Raw genomic sequence first — 16,230 nt, 5'->3', positions numbered from 1 at the left:
AAAGAAAGAAAGAAAGAAAGTTATGAGCCTATTAAAATAGTCCAATGAAATGATGAAAAACTGAACGAAGTGGTGGCAATGGAACCAAATAATGAGGGATAAAAAATAATGTGATAATAGAATCAATGAGATCTTGTAAACAGCTGACTATAGAGGAAAAGTAAGAGGAGAAGTAAAAGATAACTATAAAAAAGTAAGATTAGGTTAATGGAAGAATAATACTACCACTAGAAGAATCAAGAAAATCAAGAGGAAGATTGATTTCTAACCACAGGGAACAATGACAAATTTCAGATTGGTCATTCTGAATTCGAAGGACAGTTACAGTGAAAGTATTTAGCAAACAGTTAAAAAATATAAAACTAGAAAAAGAAATATCAGGGGCAGAAAATCGGTCATGTCTACATTTGTAAATGGGAAAAGCGATAAACACAAGACGAAACAATTATAAAGAGAAAAGAACCAGGTTGATACAATATTGTAGAAACCAAAGGGCATCAGCATTGTCAAATAGTTCAGAGAGAAGGAAAGAAATGAAAAAAGTTCATAGATATTCAAGTCAAATATTTCGGTTTACTTTCCCAATAGCACGTGTTCAGATGTCAGATTTCAACAAATTAAAATGTGAATGATTGATAAGGACATAGAAGGTTGATATTGTAGAATGCTTTTTGCAAAGTTGAAGAAGAAAACAGAATAACAACTTGGTGAAAGTAAGAATAAAACCAACCTTCTTTTTACAGATATAAGAAGCTTAAATAAGAAAAAAGAATTATGGGTGTTTGGGAGGTAGAAGAGGATAAAGGGGGGATAAATAGTGGTAGGAGACTTGACTTGGGGTGGTGAACTCACAATACAATACACAGATGATATATTACAGAATTGTACACCTGAAATCTGTATAATTTTATTAACCAATGTCACCTCAATAAAAAGTACATTTAAAAAAAGAAAAATATATGAATTTTTAAAACACACACTCTGAAGTATCCAAGTACTAACAGTTTGCCTCTGTTCTGGACTGTATCTTTATGTTCCCAAAAAAATTCATGTTAAGTGAGTGTTCTTCTCTCTCTACTCCCCTGACCTTCCGTTCCTCTCTCTTCCCCTCTCTCTCTCTCTCTCTCTCTTCCTATGTGCTTGCACCAAGAAAGACCATGTGAGCCAAAGCAAGCCAGGAGAAGAGCTCTCACCAGAACCCAATCATGCTGGTAGCCTGAGTTCATACTTCTAGCCTCCAAAACTGTTAGAAAAATAATTAAATTTCTGTTATTTAAGCCCAGTCTCTAGTACTTCGTTATAGCAGTCCAGCAGACTAAGACAGCTTTAAAAAGGCATGACAGCCCTGGCCGGTTGGCTCAGCGGTAGAGCGTCGGCCTAGCGTGCGGAGGACCCGGGTTCGATTCCCGGCCAGGGCACACAGGAGAAGCGCCCATTTGCTTCTCCACCCCTCCGCCGCGCTTTCCTCTCTGTCTCTCTCGTCCCCTCCCGCAGCCAAGGCTCCATTGGAGCAAAGATGGCCCAGGCGCTGGGGATGGCTCTGTGGCCTCTGCCTCAGGCGCTAGAGTGGCTCTGGTCGCAACATGGCGACGCCCAGGATGGGCAGAGCATCGCCCCCTGGTGGGCAGAGCGTCGCCCCTGGTGGGCGTGCCGGGTGGATCCCGGTCGGGCGCATGCGGGAGTCTGTCTGACTGTCTCTCCCCGTTTCCAGCTTCAGAAAAGTGAAAAATGGAAAAAAAAAAAAAAAAAGGCATGGCTTATTTCTTGTACAAAATGTTACCAGCTGGAATCTCTTCATGAAACCAAGACAGAGATTAGGAAGAAGTAATCTAATTCAAAATTCCCTTGTTAAATCTCTTATAGCCCTAAAAAACCACAAAATTTCTCCATTTCAGTATCAGCAAGAAAAATAGAAAATTAAGTATCATTAAAATTCCATAGCAAATAATATATCTGTATATGATGAGAAGACTCCAAAAGGTGCAGAGGTAAAGTAAGTGGATATGGAATAAATACTGACCTATTACATCAGATAGAAAATAGACAAAAACATTCACTATAAAACAAGCATTTGGTTTCCTTTTAAAATGAGCAAAGTAGGCCCTGGCCGGTTGGCTCAGCGGTAGAGCATCGGCCTGGCGTGCGGGGGAGCCGGGTTCGATTCCCGGCCAGGGCACATAGGAGAAGCGCCTATTTGCTTCTCCACCCCCACCCCCTCCTTCCTCTCTGTCTGTCTCTTCCCCTCCCGCAGCCAAGGTTCCATTGGAGCAAAGATGGCCCGGGCACTGGGGATGGCTCCTTGGCCTCTGCCCCAGGCACTAGAGTGGCTCTGGTTGTGGCAGAGCGAGGCCCCAGAGGGGCAGAGCATCGCCCCCTGGTGGGCAGAGTGTCGCCCCTGGCAGGGGCGTGCCGGGTGGATCCCGGTCGGGCGCATGCGGGAGTCTGTCTGTCTCTCCCCGTTTTCAGCTTCAGAAAAATACAAAAAAAAAAAAAAAGAAAAATAAAATAAAATGAGCAAAGTAAATTTACCTGATAAAACAGCTCTAAAATGGCTAAGAAAGTTTTAATAATTTATAAGTGAATAACTGGCATTTGTGTTAAGTATTCAGCTAATGAATTTTACTCTAAGACAATATAATCTCAAAAATTAGAAGACAGCTTGTTAAGAGACCCAACACTAAAGCAATGTCACTAGGTGCTTTGATTCTACTCTCATATTTCAGTATGTCCGAACTTTCTTGGCTCCTTAGAGATTAGAGATTCTTTCTCAGCCATACAAGCTACACACAGTCTGAGGAAGTCTATTCACACAGATGATAAAATACCTGTAATGCCAAAGAGATTTAAGTTAAAATGCTAACTGTTCTGATAAACTCATCCCTCTGTAAGTGCTTTATGAAGACTCAGGCTCAGTTCCTTCCAAAAAAGCAATTTCAAGAAACAAACACAGAGAATTCGGAACTTACTTCCCTATTACCACTTAAAATGTTCTATTATACCAAGCCAATGGCATGTCTGAACTAGTGCTAATTCACTGGAATATTACCATCCAAATCAAACAGCAAGCTTTCATATATGCCTATTATCTTATCATTCAAAGCAAACATCCTATCAGCTTAAGCAAACATCTAGGAAAATAGTGGGGGTGATAAAATACAACATTGTAAAGGCTACTCCAAATTAAAGGGGCTATAAAGATAGTGCTCTCATTCCTAAGGACAGAATAAGCCCTAAGAAACTATACTGCTCACAAAAATTAGCCCTTTGAGTAGTACGAATGTTCATGTATGCCTTTGTGCCTCCTGACCATCCAGAGTATGATCATAAAAAAACTTTTATTTTTAAACTGTGTAAGGCAACATTAAAAAAAGGCAAATGGGCCCTGGCCGGTTGGCTCAGTGGTAGAGCGTCGGCCTGGCGCGTGGGGGACCCGGGTTCGATTCCCGGCCAGGGCACATAGGAGAGGCGCCCATTTGCTTCTCCACCCCACCTCCTCCTTCCTCTCTGTCTCTCTCTTCCCCTCCTGCAGCCAATGCTTCATTGGAGCAAAGATGGCCCGGACGCTGGGGATGGCTCCTTGGCCTCTGCCCCAGGCGCTAGAGTGGCTCTGGTCCCGGCAGAGCGACGCCCTGGAGGGGCAGAGCATCGCCCCCTGGTGGGCAGAGCATCGCCCCTGGTGGGCGTGCCAGGTGGATCCCGGTTGGGCGCATGCGGGAATCTGTCTGACTGCCTCTCCCTGTTTCCAGCTTCAGAAAAATACAAAAAAAAAAAAAAAAGGCAAATGTAGGCCCTGGCCGGTTGGCTCAGTGGTGGAGCGTCAGCCTGGAGTGCAGAAGTCCCGGGTTCGATTCCCGACCAGGGCACACAGGAGAGGCGCCCATCTGCTTCTCCACCCCTCCCCCTCTCCTTCCTCTCTGTCTCTCTCTTCCCCTCCCGCAGCCAAGGCTCCATTGGAGCAAGGATGGCCCAGGCGCTGGGGATGGCTCCTTGGCCTCTGCCCCAGGCGCTAGAGTGGCTCTGGTCTCGGCAGAGCGACTCCCCGGAGGGGCAGAGCATCGCCCCCTGGTGGGCACGCCGGGTGGATCCCAGTCGGGCGCATGCGGGAGTCTGACTGTCTCTCCCCGTTTCCAGCTTCAGAAAGATTAAAAAAAAAAAAAAAAGGGCAAATGTATGTTCTCCTTGTTTCCATAAATTGGTTATCAAACAAACATGATTTAATAAAACTGTAACTGAAACTAATTTTATTTTTTGAAAAAAACTCACTCTCGGGGTTCAGCAAGCATGAAAAAAACTCATTACTCAAAGGGTTAGGGGATATTTTATCGCTTCATATTCATTTTAAAATTTTTGTGAGCAGTATATACAGAACAGAAAAAGAGTCTTGAGAAATTCATAAGCTACTTCTTACTTATGTGGAACCAAATAATTTGGAAGGAAAAACATAAACTTTGGCATGGTATATACATTTTCTGTTGAACTAAATAGAAAAAGGACTGGTTACAAAACCCACGCAAAGAACTATATATATGTATATAACAGAGAAGTATTTATTGTTTTATAAGCAAACACTGAGGCTTCATAATATTAAAAAGTATCTGATATTATGGGCTGAGTGTCAGGGGATATAAATTATAAAATGTCTTAAAAGGGTTAGGGACATTTTCATATTTCATTTTCCTTTCATGAATATCAAGCTAGAAAACAGTTATAACTGGGTAAACTTCTACTTGATAGACTTTTGGCTCCATTATAGAAGACACAGTTTTCCTTTGATGCCAAATTTGGAATCATCTGAAAAGAAAATAACTTCTCAGTCTTTCAGAGATTATTTTTAAACTCTTGATTCCAGGCCCTGCTTCTCCTATTCACTTTTCTCAAAAACCTAATTAGATGTCAAAACAAGGAAATGGGGAAGGTAAAACTGCAAGGAAAAGAAAAAATAAGGGCCTTAGCCAGTTGGCCTAGCAGTAGAACATCGGCTCAGCATATGGAAGTCCCGGGTTCAATTCCCGGTCAGGGCACACAGAAGAAGTGACCATCTACTCCAACCCTCCCCCTTCTCTATCTTTCTCACTTCCCTTCTGCCAGGGCTCAAATGGTTCAAGCAAGTTGGCCCTGGGCGCTGAGGACAGCTCCATGGCCTTACCTCAGGCGCCAAAATAGCTCGGCTGCGAAGCAACGGAGCAGAGGCCCCAGATGGGCAGAGTATCACCCCATAGGGGGCTTGCCAGGTGGATCTGGGTCAGGGCGCATGTGGGAGCCTGTCTGTCTGAGGAGGGGAGGGGAGGAGAGAAAAAAGAGAGGAGGGGAGGGGAAAAAAGAAAAAACATGTATGAGTTTCACAAATATGGTTTCCATTGTCTTTGGAAGACAGGCTACAATTTGGAAATAGTGTCTCAATCTTCTGTTACAAAAATTGACCATTCTGGTTAATCTGCTCTTTGTAAAGATTTTTAAAAAGTGTCATTTTGAGCCTGACCAGGCAGTGGCGCAGTGGAGAGAGCGTCGGACTGGGATGCTGAGGACCCAGGTTCAAGACCCTGAGGTTGCCAGGTTGAGTTCAGGCTCATCTGGTTTGAGCTAAAGCTCACCAGCTTGGATCCAAGGTTGCCTGCTTGAGCAAAAGGTTACTCGGTCTACTGAAGGCCCACAGTCTAGGCACATATGAGAAAGCAATCAATGAACAACTAAGGTGTCGCAATGAAAAACTGATGATTGATGCTTCTCATCTCTCTCTGTTCCTGTCTATCTGTCCCTACCCATCCCTCTCTCTGACTCTCTCTGTAAAAAAAAAAAAAAAAAGTGTCATTTTGAAATTTTCCCATTCAGAATAAGGTTTGGGAAAACTTATAAAAGACACAGACAAAATTCTTCAAGTTACAAAAATAAAATACTTAAGGTATTTTTGCTGTTGTGCATGAATCATACAAGAATATTTCCAGAAGATGAGGCAATTAAAAATAAACAAATTTTAAAAAATTTCAAAGAACTGCTAACACACATTAAATTACAGCAGCACTATATTTAGAGGAAAAGATTGATAACACTAATAAAATTCTACATGATCCAAACACTTCAAATGGGACATGGGAAGAAGATAACAAGAATTCAACGCCCATTCACATTATACGGAGGAACCTGACCCAAGCATATTGGAGACAATCACTTTCCTAACATGAACAAAATGAAAGAGAAGATGAATAATGTGGCCTATTCTTACTCTACAATGTTAATTTCTAGCAACCTTAAGCTTCCACTTCATAGTCACACTGAAACCCCAGGCTCTTTTTCCCTGCGGTAGTAGATCATGCCATGCAGAACAGACACAGAAAGACTGTAGTTATTTTTTAAAAGGAAACAGCATGAAGCAAGCTCCAAAGGTGCAAGGCTGAATTGGCTATATAAGCTTACCATATATCTCGGATCTACTCTCCTCTGAACTAGACTTTGTCTTCTTGGAGGAGCTATCTGCACAAGAGCGGGAGAAAAGGAGAGAGATATAGCAAATATGGAGACCAATGTAAGGGGAAAAATTCATGGGGGAAAAAAGGATGAATCATGATCAAGTTAAATCGTGCAAACACAAAGTATGAACATCACAGGTGACAGCACTTAGAATAGTCACGAGCAGCATAGGTAATGACATATTTTAAAGATTTACCAAAGAAAAGACAGTGCAATAAAAATATGTTCAAACAAAACAACACATGAATAGTCTACAGAATATATCAGCTGACAATTTTACAGATAGCAAAAGCACTAAAAACAATAATAATCTCATTATGAAGCACTGCATATCGCATTGCTAAATCTGTCTCTGGAGATGGTCACAGCATAGATGAACAATATAGAATAAGTCAGTTTAACAAGACCATAATACTTTTATGAATACAGGGCAGAAACTTGTGAACCTCATTAGCAAGACAACAGCAGGTCATATAAATAAAATCCCTGAGCCTCATGATGTAAAATTAGGTAACAAAAATAAAGAATTATTTTTTAATGGAGATCCAAAGTTACATGTTACATACTCCCACCACCAAAACTTTCTAAATTGATGACCGGGGTTTCATTTTTACCTACTACCCATTATGCAGGTAAATTATTAGCTATTTGCTTTCTATTCTTTCCTTCTTAAATACTTATAATATTTTTCAAAATAAAAGAGCAGTTTATACTAAAAGCATGAAGCATCTTAATTAGACACAAAAATATACTTACTATTAAAAATTAAAAATGTATTTCTAAATAAAAATATCTAAAAATAGATACATTTATGAATCTGGGAACCTCAGTACTTACTCACGTTACCTTTTGTCATAGGAACATACAATTGAATAAAATTGTATACAAAGAATATATATCAGTTTAAAATGTAGAAAGCAAAATTATAGAGCAATTTTTATAAATCAGAGAATTTACAAAGAGAAAGCAAGAGTTCAAATTATATGTATAAAAATAAAAAATATATAGTCAAAAATCTACTAACATGAAAACTCTAGAAAAGAGCAACACTACTGAGGTAGAAAGACAGCTCTGCGTTCAAAATACTTCTCGAATGAAGAAAAAGGATCTTTTCACCTGCTTACTCTAAAATGAGACGATAAGTAATTTTGAAGTTGTATTTTATCTACTCCAGACCTGAATTTTTAAATGACTAAAGAAACTGGTAGTTGTTATAGACTTGATTTTATCACACACTACTGGTTTAGACCCATAATTTATCTTAAACTAAGTCCTTGCTTGGTCTTATTACCCAATTATGATATAAAAACTATTTCTATTATCATCACTATATTCAAAATAATACACTCTACAGTGATGCTCCCATAGTGGAATTCATAGTATTGAAAGTTAAAAATGTTAGTATTTCTCCTGAATGCAAAGGTTTTATATTACATAATTATAGAGGAAGGAGAGTTCTAAACAGAAGTCCTACTTCTGAAACAGGTGTTTTAGGTAGGTAAGTAGCTTAAGCTATAGTATTCTGAAGTTTACTTCTCTCAATATTCTTTAGAAGAAAAAAAGTGTTTTACCTGTAGGGTCAAAATCATGTGATGCACTGCGTTCAACTTTCTGCTTCTTATCTGTTGTTGACTCTCGATTCAAAATACTTCCATGCCTAAATTAAATCAAAGCAATCAAATATTTACTACAAAAAAGTGATTAGAATAAAAAGCTCTATTTAAATATCTCATATGTCTTACAAAGAGAAACCAAGAAAGCAGTTTACCTTAGTCTCATAAACCACTCTAATTTATATTTTTTAAAAGTTTTAAAATTCAGTCTCGGTTACAAAAAGTGTTTAAAAAAATTATAAAAGTAGTATTCAGTAATAAAGTCTGTTTTATTCTTAGAAATAACTGCTTAAATTCTTTTAGTGGTTTTCAAAGGCTGATCATTATTATTTTCATTTAATAAGTAAAAAAAAACATGCCTACAAGTAATTTAACACATTTCTCAAACCTACATATAACATGGTCAAGTTCAAAATCACTATGTAAATATAGCACTGATGACAGCAGTTGGAAAAAAATAATCTCGGGGAAGCCTCACTTAAAGTCTGCCTATAGTTCTAACACAGGACTCTTAGCCAAGCCCAGATAACACTAGAATTATTACTTTTTATATGGCCTACCAAATTCACTGATAAGATAATGGCTAGGCAGTAAATAAGACCTATAACTATAATACATAACTATAATACATACACTACTAATTAATTGAAATGCCAAGATTAGCATCAGTATACTAGATTATGGTATCACTAAAAATGATAAATATACTATTAATAATTAGGAATGGCACACTACTGACATTTTAAATAATATTTATGAGAATATGACAGACAGATGTTGAAGAACAAGTGTTGAAAAAGAAGCATTTAATCTCTGGAAATTAATAAATATGGAGATATGGATATAGATACAGACATTTGAACATTCTGGATATTTTCCTTACTGTCTTAAAGTAATTAAGACTGATCCAGTTTGCCAAAGTTCATTTACTAAAGGCAGTTACAGCTACCCAGATGATGAAAGACATCAAAAACTGGTAATCCATTTATACTCCCAGAGCTATTCACAATTAAAATCAGTCACAATAGATTTTAAAATTAAATCTCTTCATCAGGAGTGACATTAAATATCGATTTGAGCAAACTTTTAAAATGTATATATTAAAAACATTAAAAATATATTTAAAAAGTCATCTTTCAGAAAAAATAGAAACACCTGTTACATTTTAAATTTGTAAAACATTTTGAAATTTTAAAATAAAATCTACATTTTCAAACACCACAAAAAAACCATCATAATTTCAAAGGAAGACTTCCAGATAAAATTTAACCTAAATGTATAGAGTGCAACTAAACAACTTACCTTACAGGTTTTTTGAGGGGAAACCTGAAACAAAGTTAAAAAAAAAAGGATAAAGGTAATTATTTCAGTTGTAAGACAGTCATTAAATTTATTGCATTCTACTAAACCAGAATAAAGGATTTAAATTTTATGCTAACTTTCCCAAAACAATTCAACAAATAGGTGAAATAAGAAGCTGGATACCATTTTTAATACCTTAAATACTTTGTTAAATCTTAAATTGCAGGTGTACTGACCATCAACTGTCTCTGAGTATGGGTTTCCTTTTGAAAAATCCAAATAAAAATAGCAACAGCTAAATTTATTGAGGGCTTACCAAATGTTTACATATATTATCATATTTAATCCTAAAAAAATAACCATGAAGATATTATTTCCATTTTACAAGTTAAAAACAAACGAACAAACAAAAAACCAAGGCAAAGAGAATATATAAATATTTAGAGAGAGACAGACAGAAAAGGAGAAAGAGAGGGGGAAGGGGGAGATGAGAAGCATCAACTTATAGTTGGTTCACTTTAGTTGTTTACTGAGTGCTTCTCATATGTGTCTTGAACAAGGGGCTCAAGTCCAACCAGTAACCCCTTTCCCAAGCCAGTGACCTTGGGATCATGTTGATGATCCCATGCTCAAGCCAGCAATCCTGTGCTCAAGCCAAAAGAGCCAATCAATGCTCAGGCCAGGGACTTCGGAATTTTGAACCTGGAGCCTCAGTGTCCCAAGTCAACTGCACCACTCCTGGTCAGGCTCCTCTGCCAGAGCTATTATAAATTGAATATTGGTTATTTCTGAACTGAGAAAAGTAGTTCACAATAAAAATAATTTATCAAAGGCTTTTATTTCCAACTTGACAAACTGGGACATTATCACTTTTTTTAATATATCCTATACAGTTTCTAAAATAACTTCCTTTGAGGCCATCATTAAATTATACAGTACGGTTTTAGATTTTATTTATTTTTAATTGAATTTATTGGGGCAACACTGATTAACAAAATTATACAGGTTTCAAGTACACAATCCCAGTGTCTTTTTAGACTTTCAACTATTCACTTCCAAAAACCAAGCAGAGAACTGTCACAGAAAAAATTGAGACTCTCAAACTAAAGTATTCTCATCCCCCTGAATACCATCCAAACCATCAAATCCATGTTTATATAAGATAGTAACATCATTAAACAAATATAAGCAATAAACTGGACTCTATAATATAAATTCAGCATTTATAAAATAGGGATCATACATGTTTTTAATTTGATAGGGATTGAACGCTTGACCTTGTTTCAAGTATCTGTTATAGAATACATATGTGAAATAATAAAAATAAGAGGGGATAAAAGTCCTCTTAATCTGGGATGAATATATTTTCCAAAAAATTTTACATAAAACACATTGTAATTAAATGTTCAAATGTTATAAATTAAAATAAGAATTGCACAAAATTTGTTGGACACACTGCTTTCTGCAAATTTGCCAAAAGATACAATCACACTTCTGAAAAAGTATAAAGTCTTAGGTAACTTTCACCTTTTGCATTGAGGTGTCACTGAGATAAGCTCCAGCATTAATCTGAATTTTGGAATATTTCTATCAAGTACCAACATAATTACAGGGATAGTCTTTTATTTCTAAACTCTTAGGAGAAGGAAAAACAAAACTATAAAATATCAAGTACCAACATAATTACAGGGATAGTCTTTTATTTCTAAACTCTTAGGAGAAGGAAAAACAAAACTATAAAAACTCCCAAATCATAGATTATTTATTAATGATATCTGCTTACCAGAGTATGTTATGCATTCATCCCCTGAATACAAAACTTGAATCACAGCCTATCTGTACTACAAAGCTAAACAGACAAGGATTTCCCCCAAACTCACAATACAAGGAAACAGTTGTCCATATGGCAAATATAACCAATAAATTATACAAGAATAAACTCTGTTTCGCATATATACAACTGTAAACCTACTTTTGCCCCTCCTTGAATATGTGTATATGTATGTATGTATGTATATATATATACAATGTGCCCTCTCATCAATAATAAGGAGGTATACAATATCAACATGACTATTCACTAGTAATGTTAACCTTAGTCATTTGGTTAAGGTACTGTTGGCCAGATTTCTCCCTATAAAGTTATTTTTTTTCTCTTTCCATACTCTACATTTTAGAAGTCAGCAACTAAATCCAACCCATACTAGGATCTGGAAAGATTAACCTCCACCACATGGAGGAGGAAGAATTGACACATATGCTTTGGAATTTTTCTGTAAGGAGGATTTGTGTCTTCTCTACTTATTTATTACACCATCATTTATATCAGTATGAACTCATGTATATTTATTTTATATCTTAAGTTATAATCCAATACTATATTATTTTCTTGCTCTAACTGTTCCAGCTTAAGCACTGAGAGTTCTTTCAGATTAGCACCGTGTTCACTTAACACCCTTATCCTTTAGTTTTTGAGTACTTTCTTGTTTCTGGGCCTATAAGGTGCTCTAGCTCATCTTGTATATTCCCTACTCCAGCCCTAGCATAAATCATTTTTCCAAGGAGACATTTTACTGCAGAATGGTATTTAGAAACAAAGATCATGGTGCTGGGTGAGCTTGCTATTATTACTAGGCCCTATCACTGTCTGTAAGCCCTATCAGCTTGGAAATTTACATACATCTCTAAATGTTTCTATATCTATCCCTGTGTATATATATGTTAAGCTAAACATGAGTTTATAGTGAAGTCTCTGATTCTAATCCAGTACCACAGGGTTTATTCATCTTCCCTCCTAGCTAAACTCACCTTTCTGATAATGCCAAATTTAGCTCCCACGAAATTTTTACTCCTGGAAGAAACGGCACTTGACAATGATGTAGTGTTCTTTTTATGTTTATGAATACATATGTAAATATACACACAAATAAATATACAAATGTTCTTATTTATATACATAATATATAGTTATATAAACTTATATATTTATATATTGTTAGAATTTATAGAACTCCATATTTCAATCTAAACTGTTAAATTTATAGGCATAAAGCTATTCATAATATTATCTTATTATTCTCTTAATAATTACAAGTGTTGTGATGTCATCTCTTTCATTCCTGAGTCTGGTAATGTTTATCTTCTAAGTTGATGTCACTGATTTTAGATCTTCTTTCTCTTTTTCTAATGAGTGTTTAGTGCTAGAACTTTCTAAATAACGTTTCAGTGGCATCAAATGAATTCTGATATATTAAGTTTTCATTTGGCACAAAATAATTTCCTATTTCCTTTATGATTTCTACTTTGATCTATAGATTATTTAGAATTGTGTTATTTAATTGCCAAATATTTGGGGATTTTCCAGAGATTTTGCTTTTATTGACTTCTAATTTAATTCCATTGTGGTCAGAGAACATAATTAAATTTAGTTTTTTTAAGTATGACTAAACTTTTTAATTTATTAAAACTTATTTTATGGCCCAGAATATGTTCTATCTTAGTAAATATTTCATGTGCACTATCAAAAAAAGGCTTATTGTGTTGTTGGTTAGAATATTCTATAAATGCAATTTGATCGAATTGGACAGTTGTTAAATATTCTACATATATCCTTGATGATTTTCTATCTACTTTCAATTATCAAGAGATACTATAATCACTGATGATTGTGCATTTGTCTATTTATTCCTGCAGTTATGTCAGTTTTTGTTTCATGAATTTTGAAACTATGTTACTAGATAGATGCATAAAAATTTAGAATTGCTACATGTTCTTTTTTCTTTTTTAAGTGAGAAGAGGAGATAGTGAGACAGACTCCCACATGTGCACCAACCAGAATCCATCCAGCAACCCCATCCGGGGCCAATGTTCCAATCAACTGAGCTATCCTCAGCATTTAGGGCCACACTCAAACCAACTGAATGACTGGCTACGAGTGGAGAAGAGAGAGAGAAGGAAGAGTGGGAGGAGGAGAGAAGAAGATGGTCACTTCCGCTGTGTGTCCTGACCCGAGATCGAATTCATAATGTCCATACACAGGGCCGACACTCCATCCAATGAGCCACAGTCCAGGGCCTATGTGTTCTTTCTAAATTAAGCCCTTTATCACTATAAAATGACTTTTTTTTATCCCTGGTATTACTTTGTAATGTAGTCACTTAGCTTTCCTTTGATTGTTAGTATGGCCTATCTTTTTCCATCCTTTTACTTTTAAACTATGTGTTTTTATTTTTAAGGCATGTCTCTTGAAGGTAGCATATAGTTGGGCTTTGCTGTTTTATCCAATCTGATAATATCTGCCCTTTAACTGGCATATTTAGACCCTTTACCTTTAATGTGATTACTGATATGAATAGGGGTTAAGTCTGTCGTCTTGCTATTTGCTTTTTATTTGTCTCATCTGGTCTTTGTTTCCCATTTTCACTTTTAATGCCTTTTTAGATTGAATTATTTTAATCAACTGATTTTTAAAACAATTTTAATATCCTATTAAAGGTTGAGGTATATAGCAAAAAAAGACCAAAAATAAATAAATAAATAAACCTCACGGAAATGGACAACAGTGCCTGGGATTGGAGGGTGGGAGGATATAGGGGATTAAATGGTGATGGACAAAGACTTGACTTGGGTGGTGAACAAATAATTTGGTGTATATTGATGTGTTACGGAATTGGGCATCTGAAACATGTATAATTACATTAACCAGTGTCACCCCGATAAAATTCAATTTTAAAAAACCCATATTATCTGAAGGTAAGTACTATGTTCTGATTGTGTATTCTAATTAACCAGTATAGTGCTAAGATATACTTCACAATTCATGTTTGCTAAATGAATTCATTAATTCAAAAATATTTTCTTTCAAATTATAGAGGTTAGAGGATATAAGAACTTCTCATTCCAGAAACCGCACCCTTCTAAGAAAACCCCAACTTTATTCAGTTACCTACTACTTTCCTCAGAGCTCAGCTGACCCCATATGCAGCAACAGAGATGGGCTATTTTGGCCAATGCTAATTCCTTTCTTGGGTAAATGATTTACAGAAAAAGACAATGAGAATGGAACAAAATTTACTGGAAGCATCTGTGAAAGTGTTTCTTACTCTTAAGAGAACCAAAAGAACTTCTTTCCATCTCTCCCACTAGATGTAAATGAGGAAGTAGTCCTGCTACTTAGAATCCATCCTTAGAACCAGTGTAAGATGAAGCTGATACTGATGACAAAGAGTGGGAAAATGGAACGAAACTGTGCCTTTGACAGTTAAACCATTAAGTCAAGAATCTCCTACCTTTAGACTTTTTTATGTGAGCCAGTAAATGTCCTTACTGCTTGTCAATTTGTCTTAGGTTTCCTGTTACAGACAGCCAAATGCACAGGGTTACACAAACAGCAAGCTAGCTGTGCCAAGCACTGTTCTAGACACTGAAAATTACCTCACTGAACAAATAAGGCCTCAGCTCTCAAGAAGCTTACATTCTACAAGACAGACTAAACAAACAAATAGTTGTACCAAATAATTTCAGATAGAGCAGAGATAAGTGCTATGAGAAAAATAACAGAGATGTGTGCGACTGCGACTAAATGAGTGAATTTAGTTTGTTCAAAGATCCCTAAGGCCTTAGATCTGACACCTAAATGAGGTAAAGGAGCCAGCCATGAAAAGCATTATAAGCAAGGGAACAGATAGTACAAAGGTCATAAGGGAGAAGCTTAGTGTGTTTGAAAAATACAGAGTTTACTGTACTTGAGCATAGAGAATGACCAAAAGAATACTGCCGAAATGAGCAACAGATGCAGCCAGAGAATTTAAAAATGTTAGCCATGTAAACAAATTTGGGTTTTATTCAAAATACAACGGAACACCACTGGCAGGTGACATTAAGTCATGACCTGATTTATGTCTTAAAGGGGCACTCTGATGAATAAATAAACCTTTATATTCCATAATTTAAATACTAAGAAAGTTAAATTCATTCTATGTTTACACTTAACATCAACTATTTATGGCGTACCTAATATGTGGAGAACACTATAAAAGTTTATAATGCTGATATATTCTATCCTCACCAAGCATGAATTCCACATTATCTTGAGTTTATATTTTATTTAGGAAAAAATGAAAGTAAAAAAGATAAACTAGCAAAAAGTGGAAGGGAAGGCTATTAAATTGTTCTTTCTATCCTAACTTCTCCAGATGTCTGAAACTTGTAGATTTTTTTTAAGCATAACATGACTGAGAGGCAATTTAGAACTATAGTTCAGCCATTTAATCTCTGCCCAGGCAAGTGCTTCAGCCCTACCCTAACACAAGTATTTGGATTTTCAAGGGCTGATGTCAGGATTTTTTCACAGAAGCAGAACAGCATTTACAGGCCAGAGAAGGAAAAAACGGTCTTCTCCAGCAATTATACTCAATGTGGCCTTTGTACTGTTCTATTGGCTAAGGGCAGGAAGACCCTATAGATAAAACTACATAGTTCCTGAAACAAATTCTACCTTGGAGTGTGTGTGTGTGCATTTGTGTGTGTACGTGTGTGCCCACATTACTCATAAAGGGAACCCAACTCTGCTTTCTATCAGTTTTCAAACCCAAATTTAAATGGGCTCATCATGAGAACAAAGGTTTCTGAATTCTTCTGAAAAAAGTTAATCCTGATGAACTTGTATATAAAGAGGAGGTAAACTGGCTAAAAATCAGCATAAATTAGAGAGGTAAAGAATGACACAGTAAGCTGTTCCATATTTCCTGGTGTTGGATTCCTGAAAAATACTCATTTAGGAAGAATGGCTGAGGAATACTCAATACTTTGAGTTACATTTGGTAGTCAAAAATGATGCTAGGCAGATTGA

At 36.4% G+C, this 16,230-nt stretch overlaps 1 protein-coding gene across 5 annotated transcripts in view; it reads right to left on the bottom strand.

Moving 5' to 3' along the window:
* ARHGEF12 (Rho guanine nucleotide exchange factor 12) overlaps positions 1-16,230 on the bottom strand; it is a 164,586-nt gene that overhangs the window by 89,119 nt on the left and 59,237 nt on the right. For 3 of the 5 annotated variants that reach the window (XM_066247014.1, XM_066247027.1, XM_066247045.1), the window contains exons 2-4: positions 9,381-9,404; positions 8,037-8,122; positions 6,412-6,468 (exon numbers count right to left, since the gene is read on the bottom strand). In XM_066247014.1, coding sequence (XP_066103111.1) covers positions 6,412-6,468; positions 8,037-8,122; positions 9,381-9,404 — 167 coding nt within the window. The remainder of the gene's footprint in view (positions 1-6,411; positions 6,469-8,036; positions 8,123-9,380; positions 9,405-16,230) is intronic. The other 2 variants (XM_066247017.1, XM_066247036.1) reach the window with 1 other exon arrangement.

Source organism: Saccopteryx bilineata, chromosome 1 (genome assembly GCF_036850765.1).
Source record: "Saccopteryx bilineata isolate mSacBil1 chromosome 1, mSacBil1_pri_phased_curated, whole genome shotgun sequence".
Classification (NCBI taxonomy): Eukaryota; Metazoa; Chordata; class Mammalia; order Chiroptera; family Emballonuridae; genus Saccopteryx; species Saccopteryx bilineata.
The sequence above is the reverse complement of the archived record's forward strand: the minus strand, read 5'-3'. Positions and strand labels throughout refer to the sequence as shown.